At 39.4% G+C, this 25,750-nt stretch overlaps 1 protein-coding gene across 2 annotated transcripts in view; it reads left to right on the forward strand.

Moving 5' to 3' along the window:
- LOC143863801 (nicotinate phosphoribosyltransferase 2-like) overlaps positions 1-24,977 on the forward strand; it is a 78,404-nt gene extending 53,427 nt beyond the window's left edge. Inside the window, exons 9-15 of one of the 2 annotated variants that reach the window (XM_077374567.1) lie at positions 11,989-12,047; positions 17,095-17,269; positions 17,657-17,791; positions 17,875-17,973; positions 19,126-19,234; positions 24,174-24,286; positions 24,410-24,977. In XM_077374567.1, coding sequence (XP_077230682.1) covers positions 11,989-12,047; positions 17,095-17,269; positions 17,657-17,791; positions 17,875-17,973; positions 19,126-19,234; positions 24,174-24,286; positions 24,410-24,487 — 768 coding nt within the window. In that variant the 3' untranslated portion in view covers positions 24,488-24,977. The remainder of the gene's footprint in view (positions 1-11,988; positions 12,048-17,094; positions 17,270-17,656; positions 17,792-17,874; positions 17,974-19,125; positions 19,235-24,173; positions 24,287-24,409) is intronic. The other variant, XM_077374568.1, reaches the window with a different exon arrangement.
- Positions 24,978-25,750: the final 773 nt, after the last annotated feature.

Raw genomic sequence — 25,750 nt, forward strand, 5'->3', positions numbered from 1 at the left:
CAAGGCAGTCCTTTTGAGCTTTGGTGGGGTCAAAAAGATAACCTTCCCCTTCACTACTCTCAAGATCAGTGATGGAAATGAACGTTGAGCCAGGAAGGACATTCGTTCACCACCAGATGCTGTAAGATTCATCCTGCTCACCGCCAATGGCTTTGTTAAACTTGGGCAAGTGGAATGTTGCGCCAGTCTCTATCCTCGTAAGAAAGAGCCATAAGCTAAATAAGCGGACCGCATCAATTCTCCCAGTAAGTGCCAAGGGAGTCCCCGGTATCCTCTAACGAAACCCGTGATGACGAGCAAACCTATGAGGACTATACATCTCCGCAATGCAGATATTCCCATGACGGAACATCACTACCCCGGGTCGACAGCTGATCATGAATTCTCTTGAAGACAGATCTTGCTCTTTGTCATCAACTTGGAGTGAAGCTCTTGACCGGTAATGCTGGAACACCCTCGGCTGCCATGAAAACCGATCAGACCTCAGGTCGCGAAGGAAGCTCCGACGTAGCTTAGACTTGTCCTCAAACCACATGTAACTCGCTAAGGGTCCATGCGTGCCTTAGATCAAAGGAACAACTTCCTTGTCGACCTACGCAAACACCCCACCAGAAAAATGCATTGCCGCCCAAGTAAACAAATAATGGAGAGGACAGTAGACGGACGATGCTTCCAACTCTCCATTTGACTGAAGGCCATAATAGGTACTTCTCAAACCACGATAGAGGTCGCCATTATCGGTGGCATAAGGCTGTATGTAGCACCCCGTGCCATTCAAACGGCTGCCTTAAAAGTTCCAGGGCGAATGACGTCTCCACTCCCTACAGGAAGGATAAAGCGACATAAGAGAAGTACCAGGAATGCAGCAATCATTGCCTCTCCTTCCACTTCCTTATCTTCCTTAAAACCAAGTTGTGCGAAGGGATCGCCTTTGAAAGCGCGTGTTGTCGGCTTCTTGGGTGGATACTTTATTGGTCTGCATACTCATGTCTTCGCCGGTTTACCACCCACAAAATCACAACGCTTCGCATCCTTATATTCTTTGAAGCTCTGAGGATTTGGATATCGTAGTGTTTCCGTATACTAAAAATCGCACCATTGACCATGACTGACTCGATCGCTTTTGTTGTAATGAGCGATGGTGCAGTATGCTTTGAACAAGTACTGGCATGATAATGGAAGTCCCTCGGCCCCATCTATGCCCATTAGCTCACTAAATGACAGGACGACCTCCTCATAGTACTCCCCAAGGATGGATAGACCGGTGATTTCCTTCATCTCTCACAAGGATATTCCGACTTCACCTTGACTTGTGATGAAAGTGTTGGTTTCGGGACACCACACCTCGCAAAGGGCTCGATATACATGGTTCGGAAAGCAGTACTCATACATGGCAGCATTGATCACGTGTACTAACCCCTCGGTGTCTTTCCTGCTTGCGACAAGCTTCACATGTTCGTCTAAAGCCCAATCCCAAAATCCGCTCAAAAATTGAACTTGCCCACGAGTGTTAAGGCATGATCCCCACCTGGTCAACTTTTGTCTGAGCTTCTCGATGATCAACGGAGTAGGGCGATTTTGAGCCATCGAATGGTGAGGTGGGTGACATAGTGAAGGGAGGCGAGCATTTGTAGTTACATCTTCTGGTCGGATATCCTCAGGTCGTGGACAACCACTCACGACTGCTAAGTCAAGACTCGAGTCTCTCTCTATCTCGACATTCCATGCAGTAGGCTCGAACACATCAAATTTTAGCGGTCGTGCCTTGCCCTCATTATTATGTTTGACTCGAACCTCAGGAATGAGTAAGCCTTGAACGCCAGAGACCTCGTCGCGAAAGGGCTGGATCCATCCTTCATGACTCAAGACAGGGACAGCTTGGCTGCTCGAACTAGGATGGTTTTGAATGGCACAAATGGAAGCATCTTGAAGTCAAGGATGTCAACGCTCTTCTCTCCCCACGTCAGAATTTTCACGACAATAAAAGAAGTCAAAAGTGAAAGAAGAGGGAAGTTGTTTGTTCCTTAAATAGGGTTTATCTTCTCTAAACTCTTACTCCAACTCAAAGTCACTTAAACCTTGGTATTTTACTTTGAGTAGGACTCTTTCGAATTTCCATTTTTAAAATTAATTCAAAAAGAAAAAAGAAAAAAAAAGGAAACAAACATGGATGCGACAGCAACAATTCGCTACACACGCGGGCCACTATCGCATCCTTGGGGGCATTTGTGGGCATTAAAAAATTAGTGTCCATATTAAATTACAAAATCGCCCCAATTCTCTTAAGTGGGCCCTACACCCTAAAAAGAGGTTTAAATGTAGATGGTTCCACTTGAGCCCAAATGGGAGGTCCACTAAGTTGCAAGCCCAAGGGCCACCATTTCAAGTACAACTCACCACCACTAAAACAAAAACAAAGAGGTAGTGGGACCCACAACCACTTCCACCACTATACAAGTGGTTGTGTGGGTAGTTATTGCATGTGGGAGTAGTATATAATGGGTCTTTCCTCTCTTTTTCAAGGGTAGAAAAAAAAAGGCAAGCAAGGAGAGAAAGCAATAGAAAGAAAAGCAAAGGAAGAAAAAGAAGAAGCCAAGAGGATCCAAGAGAAAACAAATCAAGAGAAGAAAAACTCTCCTCCCAACTAAGCAATCAAGTACTTGAAGAAATTCTCCTCGAAGATCAAGCCACCACAAAGGCCCTTCATTGGAGTAAATTCGCACGCCTTCACAACCGATAAAGCGCGAAGCCCGGAGTGAAGCCTACATATCTGCAAATATCGAAGAACGAGAATTACGCTGCGAAAGCCCTCGTCTTCACCAAATTCAACTTTGTTTTCAACACTTTGATCGTTAATCAGAGGATTGTAGAAAGTTGTACCATTTTTTTTTATTAATTACAATTTCTTTGTAATTTGTCCTCGAATTTTCGTGTTAGTGAATTCACGCAAAATTTGCTGTCGACAGTGCATTCATAGCATATTCCCTGCAGTTCATATAAATATAATTATGTAGCACATACTAATATAATATACCATTAATGCACTTCCAATTTTTGTTTTGGTATGCATTCCGGTTTCAGTATCATTTCCGTGGGGATGGAAATGGAAACATTGCAGTAGTTTCATGTTAGTTTCCATGGAAGTTTAAAACCATGGTTATCCACATAAAAAACGATTGAGAACTATGTTGACTTATGTTTGCTTAAGGATAAAGTTGATATTTCTCAGCTATCATTATGTTTTAATTGTGTATCTTGTTCTTTTGGTAAAAGTACTCAAACTTCCTTTTCCTTTTAGTACTCATGTTTGTCATGCACCATTTGAGTTGGTTGAATGTTCTTCCACTATGTTTTAATTGAGTATCTTCTTCTTTTGGTAAAAGTACTCAAACTTCTTTTTCCTTTTAGCACTCTTGTTTCTCATGCACCATTTGAGTTGGCTGAATGCTCTCCCAAATTGAGCAGAAGAGTGAATCTACTTGAGTAATCATTGTGTTGTGAAACAATGCATCATATGCTTTTCCTTCGTAGAGTGAATGTGTGCCAACATCGCACAATCCAAGTAGGTGCTATTGGGTATAAACTTAGGCACTTTAATATGTTGAAACCAATACCACTTCGATATGTTATTGATCTACAAAATCAACAGAAAAATGCAAGTTTCCTATCAAGTTAGATCACAAATCCGAAACATCTGTTTACAAATTTTGAGCAATGCTTTGTTTGCACACACATCTTTCATGAAAAATATAATATACCAAAAGTGCTTGCTTCTCCTGCATTTTTTTATCTGGGGTGTGCGACCATACTTTTGGGTCATTTCTGGCCCAGATCTCCATGTTTACATCCCACTGGAAGGTGACCAGCACGCAGTTAACAGCTCAATCATAAACTCAACTTAAGCATGGCCCAAAGCCCCTCTTTTCCCTGAGAATCCCTCTCTTTGATTTATAAAATATAATGTATGCACCATTTATAATAGCAGTAATCATATATGTCGAAATAATAATAATAATAATAATAATAATAAGGGAAAATGATAAAAAAAAATGGGACTTTTAACTGAAATTATGAAAAAAGGGTTGAGTTGGCTAAATTCTAAGAAATGGGTGAAACGGATCCCAAGGCATGTTTTAAGACAAGAATGCCCTTTACTTGCTTTTCCCTCCACCAAGGTAAGAAACGGATCCCAAGGCATTTCATCAACCCTTTTCACCTTTTTTACCTTCTTCTTCCCCATGCCAAGTGCTGAAAGTCCATCGCCTTTTGTAAAACTCCATTAAAACTCCATTGAAGACTGGTGAAACTCCCCTTGAGAACATGTAGATTTTATTGGCTCTCTTTATTTTCTTTGGCTATGAAACATAAGGTTCTCTGGTAGGTCCATTGTCATACATTTGCTTAGGTTTAACATGTTCTTTACAATGCTATGGTGTATTGTCATCATCATCTTTATTTGTTAGGGATTTGTTATGGTTTTGTTAGGGATTTGTTATTGTTATCATCCTCTTTACAATGCTATGGTGTATTGTCATCATCTCTCTATCTCTATTTCTTTATCTCTCTCTCACCCTCTATGTTTCTGTTTAGAGTAAAACCCGGTTGAAACTCTTGTCTATATGCAATCAGAACCACTATTTAAATGTGTAGAACGAATATTTAGTTCTCGTAACCACTGTTGATATGTGGGGATCAGTATTTAGTCCTTGCAACCACTAAGTAGTGGTTCCAATGGTATGAATAGTGGTTCTGAATGTGGAAATACACTGACGACCCTATGTAGAAGATCAGAATCACTAAGTAGTGGTTCTCGTTCCTGCTACAGTACCCTATTTTCCCACTCCTCCTTGCCCTAATCTGATCCATCATAATCTCTTCTTCCTCTTTTGGGTCATAGCTATGCCCTAGATTTTCTTGTTCGGCTTGATCACTATCTCCATGGTGTTGTTCTGGATTTGTACTTACCTCATTGCGATGTTTGTGGCTCGGAGTTGTCTCAACTTTGTCTTTATGTCGTGAGGCTGTCTCATGCCTCCCTTATGCATATGTTTTCCTCACGAACCGCGGTCTATTAGCTTGCTTATAGTCTTCATCCTTGTCTCTACTTGCTCGTTGTTGGTCCTCTTCAGTCTTCTTCCCGGTCTCTTATGGAAGATACCCCTAGTATTGAGGACCCTACTATTCGTACTCCGGTTATGGCTACTAGTTCCCAGCCGCGTCAGGCTGCGTCGTCGTCTTTGTCTTCGGTGGATGCGTCATTCCCACCGATTACCACTTCTCGTCTTAATGGATCCAACTATTTGACTTGGAAGATTGTTGTGGAGACATATCTGAAGGCCCAACAAAAGATTTCTATTATTCGTCGTGATCCCCCTCCTGAGACTGACCTTACATTTGATAATTGGGATGTAGATGATGCCCTTATTCGTACACTTCTATGGCAGAGTATGACCCCTGCCATTGCTAGCACCATGATGGATCTCCCTACTGCCAAAAAGGTATGGCAGCACACTGCGGCATTATATTCTGGTGAGGGGAATGTCGCCCGTCTCTGCGATACTTACTCGCGCTGGATGGGTCACAGGCGCAGTGATTCTACAGTCCATGATTACTACAGACAGTTTGTCTCCTATTGCCAGCAGCTGGATGCTCTTATGCCTCTCACCACTGATCTTACCACGGCAGCCAGGCAGCGGGATCAGCTCCGTGTTGTTCATTTCCTTGAGGGTCTTGGACCAGAGTTCACTCATCTTCGACAGCACATCCTTGGGTCTGGTACTCTACCCACTCTTCAGGAGGTATTTTTACGTGCTCAGCAGTGTGCACTTGTCATTACTGTTCCTACTCCTGTGGATGTCTAGACTACTGCTGCTTATTGAGCCGCTGACCGCCCTTCCTGAGGAGGAGGCACTTTTGGTCGCAGCCGTGGTCGCGATACTAGCCGAGGCGGACGTGGCGGCGGCCGAGAGGGTGGCCGTGGAGGTCGAGCTCGGCCCTATTGTACTCATTGTAGGCGTGAGGGTCACTATCACGAGACATGCTTTGATCTCCATCCTGAGCTGCGTCACACTCCAGATCCTCGTCAGGGCCGTACTGCACATCTTGCCCTTCCAGATTCGCCTGCTCCTACTGACAGCCCCTCATAGACACCACTGGCTACTCCGACCGATCAGATGGTCGTCTCTCATGCCGACTATGATGAGCTACAGTGTTTCAAATTTGCCAGCCGTCCTCCTACTGCTGGTCTTGTTCAGCCAGGTAGTTCTCCTGCTTCGTTCCTCTCTAGTTCTAGCTCCTGGATTATTGATTCGGGAGCATCTCATCACATGACAGGTACCCAGTCATCCTTACATGATTTTCATCATGTTGTTTCACGTTCTATTACTCTTGCTGATGGGAGTACCTCTCCTATCACTGGTGTTTGCAGCTGTTCCCCTTCACCAAGCATTACATTATCATCTGTGCTCTGTGTCCCCAAGTCACCTTTCAGTTTACTTTCTGTTAGTCAATTAACAAAGCATCTTCATTGTTCTATCTCATTTTTTCCTTCATATTGTTTTTTTTCAGGATCTCTCGACTGGGAGGACGATTGGCTCGAGCCGTGAGGTGGATGGCCTTTATCGTCTCGACTGCACTCCGTCCCATCCGATTCTACATGGCTCGGTCGATGCATATCAGTGGCACTGCGGTGTAGGTCACCCGTCTATGGAGCGTTTCCGTAGGATTCCCTTCGTTTCTTCTTCAACTGTTAGGTCTTTTCAGTGTGAGGCCTGTGAACTTGGGAAGCATCATCATGTGCCATTTCCCTCTAGGACTGTTAGTCGGGCTTCACACCCTTTTGCTCTTGTTCATTCTGATGTATGGGGTCCTGCGAGGACTACCTCTTTATTTGGGTTTCGCTATTTTGTGGTCTTTATTGATGACTATTCACGTATGACATGGACTTATTTAATAAAAGATCGTTCTGAAGTTTTTTCTGTGTTTCGTGGTTTCTATGCTGAAGTTAGTAATCAATTCTCATGTGTTTCGTGATTTCTATGCTGAAGTTAGTAATCAATTCTCATGTGTTATCCAATGTCTTCGCACTGACAATGCAAAGGAATATTTCTCTTACTCAAATGGTTTTCAGGAATTCCTCTCTTCGCGAGGCATTCTTCATCAATCCTCATGTGCTCATACCTCTCAGCAGAATGGAGTGGCTGAGAGGAAGCTTCGTTCCTTGTTAGATGGGTCCCAGACACTACTCTTTCAGATGTGGGTCCCTAAGACCTATTGGGCTGATGCTGTCCTCACAGCATGCTACGTGGCGAATAGGCTTCCCTCTTCGGTCCTTGGTGGCACCTCTCCGTTCTCGATTCTCCGTCCTACCTCTGACCCTTTCCCTCTTACACCTCGAGTTTTTGGCTGTCTCTGTTTTGTCCACGTTCTTGGGTCAGGATTAGATAAGTTGGATCCTCGGGCCGAACGGTGTATCTTTCTAGGTTACTCTCGGACCCAAAAGGGTTATCGTTGCTACAGCCCTCGCCTGCGACGATCCTTTGTCTTGGCGGATGTTACATTCTTTGAGACTCAGTCATTTTTTAGTCCGTCCATCTCGTTGGATCCCTCCCCCTCTACACTTCAGGAGGATTCCTCGCATACTCCTGTTCTTCCTCTTCCAGTTCTTCCTGATCCCATCCCTGTTTCTACACCTCCGGTGTCCAGTTCCTCCCCTACAGTTGATTCTACTGTTATGCCGACATCAGCGCCTTGTGCAGCCCCTCTACCTCCACCATTGAAGCAGTATCACCGTCGGGCCAAATCTGTTGCTCATTCAGCCCCGCCCGAGCCATCATCATCTCAGCCGGAGATCCTCACTTCTGAGGTACATTCTGACTCTCCCATTGCCTCTCGCACTCGGTCTCGCAGTACTGCTCATCCCATTTCCTCTTTTGTGTCTTATGACTTTCTCACCCTGTATTTCATAGTTTTGTTTCGTCTTTGTCCTCTATTTCTTTACCTAAGACTCTACAGGAGGCACTTGACCATCAAGACTGGCGGGCGACTATGGATCTGGAGATGCAAGCCTTTCAGGCCAATCAGACATGGGATTTGATCCCTCTACCATATGGTGCTCGCCCTGCTGGTTGCCGCTGGGTTTATGCAGTCATGTACCTTCCTGATGGCACAGTTGAGCGCCTTAAGGCTCGACTTGTTGCCAAAGGGTACACATAGACATATGGGATTGATTATGGCGAGACTTTCTCACCAGTTGCGAAAATTCCTTATGTCCGTGTCCTGCTATCCCTTGCTATGAATCATGGCTGGCATCTTCATTAGTTGGATGTAAAGAATGCCATTCTTCATGGTGATTTGGAGGAAGAGGTCTATATGGAGCAACCTCCTGGATATGTTGCTCACGGGGAGAGATCTTCTCTTGTTTACTGTTTGAGGAAATCCATTTATGGTCTCAAACAATCTCCGAGAGCCTGGTTTGGGAAGTTTAGTGCTACACTTATTCGCTTTGGCATGAAGCAGTGCGCAGTTGATCACTCCGTCTTCAGTTTTCAGTCTCAGGCTGGTTGTGTTCTATTGATAGTATATGTCGATGATATCATTATCACTGGTAGCGATACAGGTGACATTTAGAGGCTCAAATCCTTCCTTCAGACAGGGTTCTCTACTAAGGATTTGGGTCCTCTTCGATATTTCCTGGGCATTGAGGTTGCCTATTCGATAGGGGTATCTACCTCTCACAGAGGAAGTAGGTTCTGGATCTTCTTGATGAGACAGGTTGTTTGGGAGTCAAGCCTGCCTCAACTCCTATGGACCAGAATATGAAATTACTCCCTGAGGAGGGAGTCATGTTAGAAGATCCAGGGCGATACAGACGCTTAGTTGGTAAGCTCATTTATCTTACTGTTACACGTCCAGATATTACCTTTGCAGTTAGCGCTGTTAGCCAGCATATGAGCTGACCTCGCACTTCACACTGGGCTACTGTACTTCAGATATTGAGATATCTGAAGAGTTCTCCAGGTAAAGGGTTGTTATTTCAGAGGCATGGGCACTAGAGAATTGAAGGATACACTGATGCAGGCTGAGCAGGATCTCCGGCTGATAGGCGGTCTACTACAGGATATTGCACCTTTATTGGAGGTAATCTTGTTTCATGGAGAAGTAAGAAACAAGATGTCGTGTCTAAATCCAGTGCCGAGGCAGAATATAGAGCTATGTCTCATACGAGTGGCGAACTCATGTAGCTACGTTCCTTACTTTCAGAGATTGAATTTCCTCCTTCTTCTTCTTCTCCAGCTCAGTTATACTGTGACAACAAATCCGCCATTTACATTGCCACGAATCCAGTCTTCCATGAGAGGACCAAACATATTGAAGTGGATTGTCATTTCATTAGAGATTTGATTCAGCGAGGCTACATATCTCCTGTGTTTACCAGATCTACAGATCAATTAGCAGACATGTTCACGAAGCCTCTAAGTAGAGCTAAGTTAGTTGATAATTGTAACAAGCTAGGAATGTTAGATATCTACATTCCAGCTTGAGGGGCAGTGTTAACAGGTCTTTAGGTCTTTATTATAATGCCCAAGGGCATACTTGTCTTTGTACTTCACTCTTTATTATTTATATTACATGAGTGAGGGGGAGAACCCTAACTCAATCTTTTCTCTCACCCTTTACTTTCTCTCTTTTCTCTACCTCTCCCAACATAGGGGTTTAAACACTCAGAACCACTAATTATACCTAGGAACCACTATTTACCACTATGTAGTGGTTCGGAGGTATAAATAGTGGTTCATACATTCTAATAGTATTTTATTGGGTCAAAGTTGTCATGAATTTATAAACAATGGTTTAAACACTCATAACCACATTTAGATGAAAGGAACAACAATTAAATCCTTCCAAGCACTAATTGTGGTTTCAAGATTCCTGGGAACCACAATTACAGTCAAAACCACTATAAAAAGTGAGAATGATTGTATACATAGTGGTTTAAACACTCAGAACCACCAATCATACAGTGAAAACCACTATTTATACCTCAGAACTACTATTTACTACTAAGTAGTGGTTCCGAGGTATAAATAGTGGTTCATACATTCTAATAGTATTTCATTAGATCCATTATCCTTTTTGGAGTGCTTTTCGGATCTTAATTTCTGAGTCCAGGTGTCCGGGTCACAATCTATCTTGAGTCGAGTGGGACCATCCATCAAAGTGCCCTAAGTCCGACTTATATTGTATATAGTTAGCGCTTAGAGTTAGGGATCAAGAGAAAGTGGAAAGAAACTCGAGAGGATGGACAATTTTTATCCAAACAAAAATACAGAACATGAAATGTTGTTTGAAGTTTTGAGTATGTTTTCCATAGGCTGATCCTCGCCCTTCAATCTACAGAGGTTTCCATAATCTGAATTTCCTCTATGGATTGGAGGGCTAGGATCACCCTATGGAAATGATTTTTTGGGCACATCCTATTGGCATTGTGGCCCATCTAATGGACGGTCAGTCATTTTTGAAAAATGCTTGAGTATACGGGTTTACACCTTATAAAAACTCTTTCTCATGAAGAAACAATAGGTCTTCCCTGCCACCAAGTCAAAAGCCAAGCGTATTTATGTAATTTAACACAATTTCTAGAAGGGCAGTGACAAATTCACCCCGTATTTTTCAAAATGGAATGTATAGCCCACACCATAGGATGATCCAAACCGCCCAATTGATGGGCCACAACATAAATAGGTTGTGCCCCAAAAATTATTTCGATAGATGATCCCAACCGTCCAATCTATAGAAGTTTCCATAATCTAAGTCCCTCTTTAGATCGGATGGTTAGAATCATCCTATGGAAATGATTTTTGGGGCACAACCTATTTACGTTATGGCCCATCAATTGGGCGGTTTGGATCATCCTATGGTATGGGCTGTATAGTCCATTTTGAAAAATATGGGCTGAATTCATCCTAGAAGGGGGCTGTACAATGGAGTTTTACCAAAGGCAATGGACTTTCAACACTTGGCGTGGGGAAGAGGTAAAAACGGTGAATAGGGTTTTTGAAATGCATTGAGATCCGTTTCTCAAAAAGGTGGAGGGAAAAGCAAGTAAAGGGTATTCTTGTCTTAAAACATGCTTTGGGATGTGTTTCACCCCTTTCTAAGAATTTGGCCAACTCAACCCTTTTTTCATAATTTCAGTTAAAAGTCCCATTTTTTTCTATCATTTTCCCTAATAATAATAATAGCAGTAATCATAATTTCATATATAAGTTACAACATAAGCTTTTTCTTATTACTGTCTCATATATACTTGCATGTGCTGTTTACCATTCCGGAAAAAAAAAATACTCAGTATATGCTTAATCTACCTAAACTGTTTCACCCCGAGTGTACCTACCAGAGCCTAAACAAGCATATCGCCTATTAGAGGAATTAATACTACCGTATATCCACTTTGATAGTGTGTGCGACAGTAGTCCTCATTCTTCGTACATTACTTTGGATCATCTATGTTGTAAGTGGTCTCTCTTATTTTCAGTTTTATAATTGATGAATGAACATATTAATTAGTTTTCTTAATATAAATCAATGCACATCAACTGTAGCAATTATTCTTTTAGGATGAGATCAATCATGTTGTCTAACATCCAATAACTGATAAGTGATAATGTTGCAGTGGATATTGTCTAACACAGGAAAGGAAAAATATGATAATCCTATAGATTGGTGGTGGTGTTGGTGGTAGCAATTTTTGTAGCGATCCATACTCTACATATCTGTCAATATTGTAAAAACTGGTCATTTTTTGTTAAAAGAAATTTGTTTTACCACCAATTATTATATTGGTTTCATATATCTCTAGTGATGGATTATGTCCTTCGGTATGTTATATGAGTGATACTCCATCTTTCATGTGATTTATATGCTTTTTCTATGCAGATAATGGCTTGTTAGCAACTTGGCATTGACATTTTTTTTTAGAATTAGCAGGTTGTAAGAAGTGGACTTCCTAATTTCTGTGCAGTTGCATTAGCACTTAGCGATTTGGGGTATGTCAAGAAGGTTCTGACTTGTCTAGCAAACTTTTCTTGATAAATTCTTTTGTTGACATGCGAGAAAATGGCTTTCATCTTTCATATCTTTGTATTGTTCCTTGCTTTTATTGAACTTAATATTTTTCATGCCTGTAACCTTTTGTAAGAGCTTTCTCCAAATGCTTTTGTATACAACTCTAGGCTCTTTTTAGTGGATAGATGTGAAGATCCTGTCTCAAGTTCACATATTACGTTTTTATTAGATGCTTTTCAATTTTGAGCTAGGCATATTATTTGGTTTATACCAATGTTTCGCCCTCCTACCCTCCGACCCGCGTTCCGGGATCGTCGACCCCAAACGTGGTTCGTTTTCAACCCGGATCGCCAAAAAATGGCGACCCGGGCAACCCAAAGGGAGAGTTGCATAGAGAGAGAGGGGAGAAGGAGGAAAGAGAACAAAAAAAAAAAAGCAACCTTCCTTCCCAGTTTGAATTTAATCATACCTCATTGGAGACTGAAAAAAAAGAAACTAAGAAGAGGTAAAGAGACTAACTTGAAACAGTTGTTGTTCCGATAGAAACTTCCACTGAAGATCACCAATTATAATATAATCCATGTACAGTATTGTAAAACCTCCTTCCCTGCTTCCTTGCTTTTGCAGAGAGAGAGAGGGGTTGTAAATGGCATAAGAGAGGAGGGAAAATGGAAATCGTAGAAGGCATGCGGCCACTTAAAAACCCTAAACAAAAAGTTTGACCACAAGCTTACTGATATTGGCACTACAAGTTTTAACCTCTTTTTTAAACAGTTGTCAAATGTTATTGCCTTTTCCCAAAAACTGACATTGGCACTACAAGTTTTAATCTCTTTTTTTAATAGCTATCAAATGTGATTACCTTTCCCAAAAACTGTCGATAGCCACCAATTGATATGCTTGACAGTCATGTTTAAGATAAGGCCTAACAATGCTTTAGCATTTCTACCTTTCAAAAAAATGCTTTAGCATCTCATGGCATAACATTAAACTAGAGAGAGCACCAGAGCAACCCTAATTAGCGCTCCAAACTGACCCGCGACCCCATATAGCGAACCAACTTAGCCTTCCCTCATAGTATCTCGTACCGAGCTACCATCGTACCCCGTACCCATTCCCGTACTGCGTACCGGAACGAACCGCGTTCCAAGTAACCTTGGTTAATACATAGTTTTTTGTTATAATATTTCCAGAAATTCATCAATACTTTTAGTGGGTGGGTTTCAAAGTTGCTGATCTAGAAACGAAGAATTTGGTATTAAAATGACTTGGTTTTTGGATAAGTTGTTTCCCATATTTGAGTTGGATGGTGCTTCCTAAAGTGTACAGTTACATTTAATGATTCAAGATACTGGGCATCGACACTGTTTAGTGAATTTATTTTTGTATATTAATTTAATATAGCTATATTTTTAATTTTTTTATATTTATGTAAATATGTTTTAATATTGCTATACACCTATACAGCTATGCCAGCAGATTGGGTTTTCTAGGGTGTTGATGACTGACATTTCCTGTCAGTGTGAGCAGTGTCTTTGTCCGTTTTTTATATTTATGTAAATATATTTTAATATTGCTATACACCTATACAGCTATGCGAACAAATTGGGTTTTCTAGGGTGTTGATGACTCACATTTCCTGTCAGTGTGAGCAGTGTCTTTGTCCAACTTACATAGCTATTCTTATGTCAATACATAAGATTATTCTGATCGAGGTTCTTCAAACAAAGTTCATCAATCATATCTGCATATCTGGATATCCTTACTATATTCCTTGCAACTACATTTTGTCAAAAAAAAAAAAAATGTTACTGAATAGTTAATATATTTTTTCACTAAATGGCATTTTATTATTTATGTTTGATTTTCTCGCATAAATGAAATTGAACTTTTGTTTCAATCTATTTGATTAACATAAATTAATCATTTGTAGATTAATGTAAACCAGCCTTTTTTCTATACTCACCTAAATCTTGGAAATGTTTCAGCCATATTTTATGAGCCATGAGTTCTACAACCGGTATAAGAAATGTATAGCTCTTCTAATGGTATATATTAAATTTAATGATGAATACATATTCAAAGTTTAAAAGCACTATTAATGTTTGAGTTTGAATCTCAATGGATCTAAAATGCATCCGTGACTACCTTTGCCCACGTATGGTTGAAATCTATGTCACAAATGTCGTTCTCGGGAATTTCTCAGCAAGGGAAAATCTCGGGATATATTAATTTTTATTATTTTTTTGGGTTTATATCGGCAAATAAACGGTAAAATTAGAATTATTTAAAAATATTAAATTTAAGAAAAAATATAAAATAAATATATTGTAAAAATATCGGGATATTTTATGATAAAAACGAAAATATCACTATATTTTTTAAATCTCGGGATTAGTTCAGGATTTTGTGCTTTTATCAAAATCTCGCTATAAAACGCTATATTTTGAGAATATCGGAGATATTTGTGACATAGGTTGAAATATATAGAGTTCAGTTTTCCTTTTACCTTGGTCTTTATTTGAGTCTCTCTCTCTCTCTCTTATCCAGTATACAATAGGGGATAGTGTAATGATTTTATTATATATGCATTGAATGAAGGTGTTGAACAATGGCAAGCAAGGATGAATGAATGCAAAAAAAGGCAAGGCGGTGAAAGGATAATGGACATGCCATTCCTTTGCATGCCTGAGCAAAATCCTCATTTAGGATCTCAGTTGTCAACTCTGTTTTTTGTGAGGCCTTGGAGATGGATGATGAAACAGAGACTTGTGCTTGGTTCAATATGGCAAAGATAAAGGTATTAACATGGGAATGGTGGTTTTGTACTCCTATGTCAAATTAATAGTTGTTAGTCATTGGTTTTGATCTGACTAGAGGACAAAGGCGGTGATCAAAGACACTCTCCAGGAGTGACTAAATTAAGATCTATCACCTTGATTCACAAGATTCCATCAAGTGTGGCACTGAAAATAGTAGATTGATATTCTTGAATGGAGATCTAAGTATGGGTCAAACAACTTTCCTTGAAGAGGATGCAGGCAGAAGGGTAGGGATGATGATATGTCAGGGGGAATCATTTCTATCGGAAAGAGGAGAAGGTGGCAACAAACGATAGCTACTTGAGCAAAAAGTATGATCAAGTTGGTGTAAGGGAAAATTATAAGAAAAACCAAGGAGTCGAATTTCAATTGGTTCAGGGTACGATTGTCTTTCTCATTAAGTAGAAGTAAGAAATCCTCCAAAGGGGTATTTTTAAAAGAGTTTTGGTCTCAAGGCCACAAAGCGTATCCTCACAATCTGAGGAGGACAAGGGGAGGTTGGAGGATATAGGTGCCAATTCTTCATTCAAGAGGGGAATTGAGGGAACTAAGAGCCCTGATGCTAAGTTATCAAGATGAAAGAAGAGGTAATAACGAGATCTCATGTTGAAGGTAAGGTGAGATGGAAGCCCGTGCCTTCTCTTACTCAAAAGGGGATGTTTGAAGATGGGGAGGGATTGAGACCATGCATTGATGGTCGGTTATCCAAAGGAACAGAATCAATGTTTTCAAATGGAAGGTTATTTGAACATCATCGGAATTTAATCAAGATACTCAAAGGCCAACAAAAGGTGAGTCTTGGGTCTTATATCATTTGGAGGAAGAAGCTTTAAGGAAGTAAGCCACGTGTAACAGGCCTGCTAATCCTTAGCCTCACACACTCTTGTGGAACTCTGCAACACCCCGATGTTAGCCCGAGTCATCCGAAAGTGGCCTAGCCTTTCTCCAAGGCAATGACACTTTACTCACAATATGAATATATATATATATATATATATATATATATATATATATATATATATATATATATATATATGTTAACTTACCAACTTCTCTAAAAGCTTAAGCTGTTGGAGAAAGGCGTTATTTATCTTTTATACTTTAACACTCCCCCGCACGTGTGGCCCACTTGGCAAACACATGGCACATGTGATCCCACTTTGGGCCGACCATCGCATGTGGATTTTTGCTATCCGGGAGGTTTGAACTCGAGACCTTTGGTTCTGATACCATGTTAACTAACCACTTCTCTAAAAGCTTAAGCTGTTGGAGAAAGGCGTTATTTATCTTTTATACTTTAACCTGTCTATATGTATGTATGTGTGAGTGTGTACATATGTGTGTGTATGATGCAGTCTAAAGGCACAAAAAATAGTATAGCGTACCAAGATCTCAGATAAACTGTCACACTTGTGGAACCAAGTTAGGGGTGCAACTCAGGTCAGGTTCAACCCCGGAAAAAAGTCAGGTCGGGTTGGGTTTTCCGAACCCGGGTTGAGTTCGGGTCGGGTTTGGGCAATCCGACCTGAGTGAAACTTGACATTTTTTTTTTTTTATTTTATTTTTAGTTTTCAGTAAGCTTGAAAACTAGGGTTCGAGTTGGCCTCAACCCGACCCAAGTTGCACCTCTAAACCAAGTGAACAAGCCAATACTCAAGATTCAAGAGTCAAGACAGGTCTGCCAAAGAAATTGTAGTTGTAATTTTATAAGTAATCAATTACTTATGGTTATTTTTAGTAAGTTGAGATAGATTAATGGAGTTTCGATCCTATTGTGAGGTATTTTCATTTTATGAAATATTGGATATTGGGGCGGAGTTCTGAGAATATTCTTTATTATTATAAGTTTTCCTTTTAGTGAGATTTAGTAGAATGTCTTTTAATGGATCTAGGAGTATAATTCAAAGATAAGTTCAAGTCAAAATTTAGTGTTGTTAACATTCTTGAAATTTTAAAACTTCAACGTAGATTAGATTAAAGGAAATGGTGAATTGGGCAGAGTTTGCTTCATGCTAATTGCTACTGCCCAAAAATCTGAACTGCTAATTGCTACTTCATGAAATTATTACTATCGTCTCAGTATCATTTTATCTCATGTATCTGAACTGCTACCTGAAGGACTTTTTACTTTACTTTAACCTTGTAATTGTTCAAATGATTGCAATAAACTATTTTCAATGGTGAGTTAAATTTACATAATATGCAGGTATAAAGCAGTTGGCATTAGGTTGGACTCTGGTGACCTGGCATATTTATCTATTGAGGCTCGAAAGTTCTTTTGTGCAATTGAAAAGGAATTCAATGTGACAGGCTTTGGCAAAACGGCCATTACTGCTAGTAATGACCTCAATGAGGAAACTTTGGATGCTTTGAACAAACAGGTAGTCATTCAAAAAGCAAACATGTTGTGGAAGTTACTTCAAGTTTTGAACCTCTTTCAAAATTTAAATCATTCTTTGAGGCTACAAAATATCCTGAAACAACCTTTCATTATGCCTACTAAAAGTCCCAAGGTAGAAAATGAAAATGACCAGAAAGCCATTTTTATGTTTTTTCATTCCTGTCCATCTCAAAACCATTTTGTAGAAACATGCATGCCATTACTACTATAATATTTATCCACCCCCGTCCTCCCCTCTCTTTTCCATGCAGAAGACTATTTTCTACTAAATCTATTTTCACACTTCTGAGACTCAAATTCTAGAAGCTCATATTTCAGCTTTTTTTTACCCTCTTAATTATATTGGATTGTTGTATTCTCCATGCAGGGACATGAGGTAGATGCATTCGGAATTGGCACCTATCTTGTTACATGCTATTCCCAAGCAGCTCTCGGTTGTGTCTTCAAACTGGTTGTGATAAATAATCAGCCCCGCATCAAACTCTCTGAAGATGGTTCCAAGGTTATATCATGCTATCAAGCATTCTTATTAGCATTCTTTTATTTTTCTGCTTTTTCTAGAGGTTCATTGTTTTCTTGTTCTAGGTCTCGATACCATGTAAAAAACGATGTTACAGACTGTATGGGAGAGACGGTTACCCTTTGGTTGACATAATGACTGGAGAAAATGAACCACCTCCAAAGGTATTTCATCGAACTTGCATGTTTCCATCATGATATTCTTTAGTTTTTTTAACTTAAAATAAACTTTAATTACAAGATGAGCAATTGAATAATTTATGGAGCCTAGCACGCCAGATCATATCATTAAAAAAAGTATACTCAACTCAACTAAGCCTTTGTCCCAAACTAGTTGGGGTCGGCTAATGAATCCTTTAGAAGAATGTGAAAGGGTCTATCCGGCTCAAATTGAGTAAGTCTAATCATGACACTAGTTGGGTTCTTCTACATGGATCATTTTCTTCCATTTTGTCCTATCCAAGGTCATGTTCTTTGTTATGTTCCTAGCCCTCAAGTCTTTCCTCAGTGTTTCTTCCCAAATTGTTTTCGGTCTGCCCCTACTTCTTTTTACTCTATCAACTTGGCACTAGTCACTTCTTCTCACTGGAGCATCCAGAGCCCTACGTTGGATATGCCCAAACCATCTTAAGCGGTGCTCTCTCATCTTCTCCTCAATTGGTGCCACCCCTACCTTTTACTGATGTCTTCATTTTTAATTCGATCTAACCTTCTGTGGCCACACATCCATCTAAGCATTCTCATCTCAGCTACACTCATCTTATGCACATGCTACTTCTTGGTGGCCCAACATTCTGAGCCGTATAGCATGGCTGGCCCCACAGGTGTCTTATAAAATTTTCCCTTCAACTTGGTAGGTATTTTACGGTCGCACAGAACTCCTGAATCATTCTTCCACTTCAACCAACCTGCTCTTATTATGTGGTTAACATTCTCTTCAATCTCTCCTTCCTTATGTAGGATTGAGCCAAGATAGCGAAAGATCCCCTCTTAGGTACCTCCTGTCCGTACCTCCTGTCCAGTCATATTTACTACATCCTCGCCCTGCCTCCTTACATTACTAATTAAACAAAGTATAGAGATTAAAATAAAATAAATAGAGCCTTCATTTATCCTATCTCTGCTTCGACTTGTAGTATAAATGCTTTCTTGTTTCTTTATAACATTGTGGCTTTGGTTCTAGTCCATTCAAATATTTTTGTCGGATTGGTTATGGGATTCTACTAAAAAAGAAGGCATCATGCAATGTAAGCAGATATAGTACCTTCATTATTTTTTTCGTAGATTCTTTATTTCTTTTTTTTTTCAAATATGCAGGTAGCAGAGCGCATTCTATGTCGTCACCCTTTCAATGAATCCAAGAGAGCTTACGTGGTGCCACAGCATGTTGAGGAGCTTCTGAATTGCTATTGGCGTGGAAATTCAGGTTTAGACCTTTTTATAGAGTTACATTCATGACTAGGACATTCCTATTAGTGTTACTAATATGGAATATATTGCCTCTAGCTTCATGGGTAATAACTTTTGGATCCACTGCTCTTTTTTCACAACTGTATTGTTCTACTTAGCAATTTTCTGCAGAAAATGCAAAATTTGGAGTACACTGGGAAAAATGTGAACTTCACATAATAAAATGTTAAATTTGAAGTATTTCCATTTTTCCTTTTTTATCTCTTTTTCAATAAAGAAGAAAGGGCACTCTAATGCCTCTAAATGGGTGGTTTCAAGTCCAACCTATCAAGAATTATCCGCCTCCACCTGAAAATGAAAAGGTGAGCCTGTTAGAAATGCCTGTTTTGGTTAATTCTTTCAGAAGCTTTATTGGAAAACACATTTTAGGGAGTTATAACTATGATAACTGTTTTTTTCTTTTGCTACCTAAACTGAAAAGGGATGGGGAAAAACTTCACGAACAGAGAATATCAGTAGGGGAAAGGCTTGATCTTCTTGACTTCATTTTTGGAAGTTATATGTATCAGCAAACTGATAAACCCTGGATTAGCACATTCTTATTATTTTGTTGGTTCTTGATCTTAAATGAATGGCATTGCTTCTTGATGTTCCAAAGCCCTTTGTAGCCTTCTTAAATTTCAGAAGACATGATCAGTAGATTTCATTTGAGCGTGGGAGCTTTGTAATTTTAATTCTTTTAATTCGTGTAGTTTATTCAAAGATATTCTGAGCTTGGAGTTTGTAGAGTCAGGTCACATGCTCTGGGACAGGATAACTCTGTCTTTTAAGTTTTTCAAAATACCCAATGTTTAAGAGGCTTTGGCCATTGCCAATGCATGCTGTCGAGCTAAATAGTGTTCAGATATACCCGTCCATTTTAACCTCCACAAATCGAAGGGTTTGGGACGATCCTACGGAGCTGATTTTTTGGGCAGACCCTATCTATGTCAGGGCCTATCAAATGAATGCTTTGGATCATCCAAACAATGTGGGCCCCCTATGTTTTTTGAGGGATCCCTTAGTTACCTTATTAAAGGTATCCCCTAGAAACACTTTCCCATATATATATATAGAGGAATGGATACTAAGTTTTTTATTTTCTTTTTCTTCAAAATTCTATTCATACGGCAAGTGTACTTTCACATTCAAAGGGACCATTGCAGTCCCTTTAAAATTGAAAATACCCCTCTAATCCCGTGACTTTACCACCCGGCCACGTGTTTTTAGTTGTTTGTGTCTTCTCGCCACGCGTATCACTATTTTTGGGGGGTCTCCATCTTCTCTCTCTAGAATGGGATTTAGTAATCGTTAAATACACATCTAATCCCTCCCACTACATGCGTCAATATAGCAATTACACCCTATGCGGCTATGCAATCTCTCTCTAACACACGTAACCCCTCGAGAAAGCGCGCCCCTTGCTTTCTCTAACACGCGTAATCCCTCCTCCCTCTTTCTTTTGAAATTTCTTCTCTGCTCATCTCTCAAAATTTCTCTTCCCCTCTTCTCTTCTGTTCATTAGTAAGCCAGGCAACTGCTTCGTTTCCCTCTTGCCTTCAATCGACATGTGTTTAGGTCGGCGGCAATGGATCCCGCTAGAAATTTCACCCTCTTTCTATTCTTACATTTCAAAGCTCCAGCTAGAAATTTGGCCCTCTTTCTATTCTTACCTTTCAAAGCTAGAAATTTCCCCCTCTTTCATTTCTTAGCTTTCAAAGAAAGATTCATAAAAGGCTTTTCCCCTGTTTCAAATTTTCTTTGGGATTTAATCTTTATCTCTCTGTGTTCGAATTTTCTTTGGGCTTTTATCTTTATCTCTTTCTCCATGGTTAGGGTTTTGATTCTCTTTAGCGTTTATCTTCATTTTTACGGTTTTGATTCCCTTTACAGTTTTATGTACATGACTAAGGTTCTGCTGTGAAAGAAAAGGTGTTTTAATGGCTACGGTTTAGGGTGTTTTTTTTTAATCCAACTCTAAAGGAAAAAAAAACAATGAGTCACACTGTGCTTCTGATCTCCTTTCTTCCCCTTTCTCTTATTCAATTTTAGGATTTTCCGATCTTTTTTTCCTCCTCTTTCTTCAATTTTTGGGTTTTTTTTATCTGGGTATTTGTATTTTCTAAAGAATACATGGATACCTAAAGTGGCATTTTTATCTTCTCTGTGTCTAACTTGATTGAGAAATTAGACATGGTATTTTTCGTATCTTTGCCAATGAGAACACTCAAACCTCAACCCACACCAAAAATCAAACCGAGTTGCAACCCTACTTTCATACATATTGATCGTTGTTGTAGCTCTCTATCACATTCGGATTTTGGTTATTCCATACATGTCCGTGCAATGTGGAGCATTAGAAGAATCTGAATAGTTTGAAATTAAAATGCCAACTGGGTAATTTATATCAAGCTTATTTCGCCCATGACATTCAACTGCAATATCTGAGATATAGCTGCTCCGTTAAGAGGGATCTGTAACTTCTAGAAGGTAATTTTTGTACCGCAAGCCTCATTTAACTTCTAATTTTCTCAGTTATTTTCATTAGGGAAAAAAAATCCCAATGTCTCCTTTCTTGAAGGCATTCTTCTGCATATATTTTTAGCGTTACAGTGTTAATCTCGGGCCTCTGTTTTGTTTAATCAAAATTATGTTTCCTGTTTGGTTTTCTATGGTTTGCAGATCAGTAAAGGTTGAAAAATGGATTTAGATGAACTGTTATTTAGGGTATTAGAGTTTTATATCTCAAAGATAATCTTCTTCTGTTGGATCAATTTCACCCCATATCAGTAATCCACTTCTTTGCCTTTTCCTTAGATACTTAATGCTCAAGCGCATGCTTTTGTTGAATCATCTTATTCGGCAAGATCAATTCCAGTCCACATTAGTAGTAGTAACCTATTTCGTTGTTTTTCTATCAGATACTTAATGCTCAAGTAGCTGATTTTATTGAAGCATTTTTAGTGAAAAATTGTGTTTTCTGAAGTGTTAGATCATCTAATTCATTTGTCGGTCCCAAATCAACTGAAGACCATGGTCGCTATGTGATTGAAACACAATTTAGACAAGATACACAAAAAAAAAAAATTTGGCATGACAGTGCTGTGGGTGGGTAGTTTCTCGGAATGTGACACTGAGGTGAAAAAGAAAGCCTCCATTTACAGACAATTTATGAAATAGGAATGAAGATGGAGTTCACTTTTTTCTAGGTTTTAGGAGTAGATATTTCCACATGCAGCCACAGAGAGTTCTTTGAAGTTAATTTTGCATGAATCCATTTCACAGCCCCTCTTTTTCAAGAGAAGTGAGGCCTCATATACGGATTTGTTGATTGCTTTGAATTCAGCCTTTCAATTAATATAGTGTTTTGGCCAAGCCTAAAAGTCTAATGTTTGGTTTTTTAGCTGTCTGTACTAATCATTATTGGAAGTTTGGTTCGAGAGGACCTTTTCTATCGCATAACTTTGCAGTTTTGGCAAAGTGTTTTCCTTATTTGTATGGATTTCTTTGGTGGATAATTTTGGTACAATGACAAATTGATGAAGCTATTCTAGCATGTTTCTGTATCGTCAATGACCTTAATGTCTCTCTCATGTTTGAAAAGAAGACCATGCTTTGGATTGTAGGGATTTTTACCTTATTTTGCAACTTAATAACAAAGACCAGGGATCAATAAGTTGCTGTCACTACTCTTCAATTTCCTGAAATGCCCATGTTTTTACTTGCTCCATCTCTATTTCTCTCTCAGTTGTTGAACCATTTTAAAGGCACTTCACCCAAAACAATCTAACCACCTATGAATGTAACTTTTCTTCCCTTTTCTTTTATTTCAGCTAATTGGTGTTCTGTTTCTTTGCAATTTCATATGCATTGGGCTTTTCTCTCTACAATCCAACCACCACCTCTTCCTTTGCCTTTAAAAAGAAAGGAGAGGAGGTCAAAGATTTAACCCATGGAAATTATCGGTGCATATCATGGGCATTTTCTTTTTCTCTCAATCCATCAGCTTTCCCCTTTCATGATAGAATGGTAATTCTTTAATTTTTCTTTCAATACATAGCTTCTTCAGAATGTTTTCATTTACTTCAACATTTGTTGAAGAGATTTACTTTTCATTTCAATGTTTATATGATTGTTTCTCTAATGTCCTCTGATAGATTTAATGGGATTTTATATTTCTTCTTTTCAGGCATGTAGTTAATTTTTCTTCTCTTTTAGTTTCGAAAATGAAATGGTATTAAGCATGAGAATTGTATGAAATAAAACATGATTAGTAGATCTGCTTATCTATTGAATTCTTTCAGCGTCTACTTAGTGACAAAATGGTTTTAGCTAGGCGAATATCTATGGCTTCCTATTGGGTTTTACATTTGTTGTATCCGAATTCCTTTTATGGAATGCAAATCTGGTCGATGATACAAGGTTTTTATCCCCTCTTGACCTTTTTTGCTGTATGATTGAATGACTTCCATTCTCTGACCTTCTTTGCTTTATTGAATTATACACTAATTTGTACTTTTTTTATTCATTTTCCCAACAGACTTGATTTTATTTTTATTTTTATTTTAAAGCATAGGTTTTTCCTCGCCCCCGTGCATCGCACGGGGTGTCCCACTAGTGTGTGTGTGTGTGGTGTGGGGGGGCGATTTGGTAGGGACTATTGCATGTGAGAGCAGCCACACAGGCTTAGATTTTGTCTTATTCATTTAATTCACTTGAGGTGGCTGCTCTCACATGCAACAGCCCTGCCGCAAAATGCCTTCTGCGATGGTCCCTAGCAAATCCAATATATGTGTGTGTATGTGCGCGCGCGCACGTGTGCGTTTGTGTGTGAAATTTTTTGGGTTTATACAAATCTACAGTTTAGAATACAACATTTATCTATGAATTTCTTACCTTAGCTTCTCTTCTTGAAGATAAAGCAAGAGAAGCACTACCACCACTAAAGAAGATCAGAGATCGCTGCATTGAACAGATTGATCAAATGCGGCCTGATCACATGAGGAGGTTGAATCCAACACCTTACAAGGTGATGTAATCTTATATTCGTTGATCTTTTCCCTGCTCGGAAAATTCATCATTCATTTTTTGTTTTAAATATTAAAATTCTTAGTTGTCTTCCTAACTTGAAATTTATTTCATTTTGGAGCAGGTGAGTGTGAGCACAAAACTGTACGACTTGATTCACTTCTTATGGCTCAATGAGGCACCTGTTGGAGAATTGCAGTAGGAGTATACAGAGTAACGCGAACTGGGAGAGCGATGATCTCAGTGAAATGAGAGAGCACCTTAAAAAAGTTGCAACGGATTCAAATCTTTGCTTGGTTAAGAACTTGTTTTTTCATTCTAATTCACTCTTCTTATTGAAGTTGCATAGAATTTTGTGCTTCTTGTTTTTTTTTTTTTTTTTTTAAAAATGGTAATTTGGTGCTTATTTAGCTTCATCCGTTTCGAGTATTGCCCAGTTTCACCAAACTGGTCAGGTTCTCAGCTTGAGTTAGTGGATGTCACAGAAAAGCTTCTGTGCCACTTTATCAGCATCCCATCTTGTAAAGACAATAGAAACTTTGAAAGTGTCTGGATTAATTCTTGGACTCAGATTGGTGAACCAATAAATTTGACTCAGAACGACTTTGTAAACAGGGCAAGTTTGGTGAAATGGTTAATGAATTCTTTGAAAGATTAATAGAGGAAAAGGAGCTCAATTGTTTTAAACAAGAAAAAAGCATGTGTTAAGCGAACAGGATTCATGCAAGAAAATATTTTTTTTGACCGACTTTTATGAGAAAAAATTACAATGTAAAAACATTGGCCAAAAGTTTCTCTCCATTACTGTAAAACCAATTGGTGATGGGAAAGGCACAGCCATTATCTTTATTAAGTAGCACCAATACAGCGCTGGGGCATTGCTGGCGCAAGGCGTAGGACCATTCGGCCAACCTCAGATCTGGGTCCAGGACCCACCCAAGCCAACAGTTCCCTTAGAAATAAAGAGGCTCTTGTAGCCGAAATGATCTCTCTAGATGTGGAACCATGTTTTAATTCCTTTCCTTTCTCTGTAAAAGACTACCAACATGCTCCTTGGGGCAGACTTTGTGCAATGGAAGATTCTTACCTGCTTACCCAAAAGGTGGAGCCCCGAGTTTTAATCAGTACTATTGTTTCAATATCATTTTATATCATCAAGCCAAAATGAAACAGAACACCCAAAAGAGATACCACAACAAAAGTGATGAATGGCTGCTCTATTGACTTCAAAATATAGGCACTTTGTGGAAAGTGAAGGTAATAAGCAAATGGTATCTAGAAGGGATGGTGAAGCCTTTCAGCCCACCGTCAACACAGAGAGAATGCTTGCGTACAAGTTATGGATATTGAGAACAGTTGCCCCTCAAATAAAAAATTCAAAGTATTGCATTGGAGAACGTTGCAACTGGAGAGCCTGTAAGAAATTTTTTGTTATCTGCTTGCTAAATTGGTTATGAATGGTTGG

The sequence above is a fragment of the Tasmannia lanceolata genome, unplaced genomic scaffold (genome assembly GCF_043159265.1).
Source record: "Tasmannia lanceolata isolate RefF3 unplaced genomic scaffold, GAP_Taslan_0.1 ptg000044l, whole genome shotgun sequence".
Classification (NCBI taxonomy): domain Eukaryota; kingdom Viridiplantae; phylum Streptophyta; class Magnoliopsida; order Canellales; family Winteraceae; genus Tasmannia; species Tasmannia lanceolata.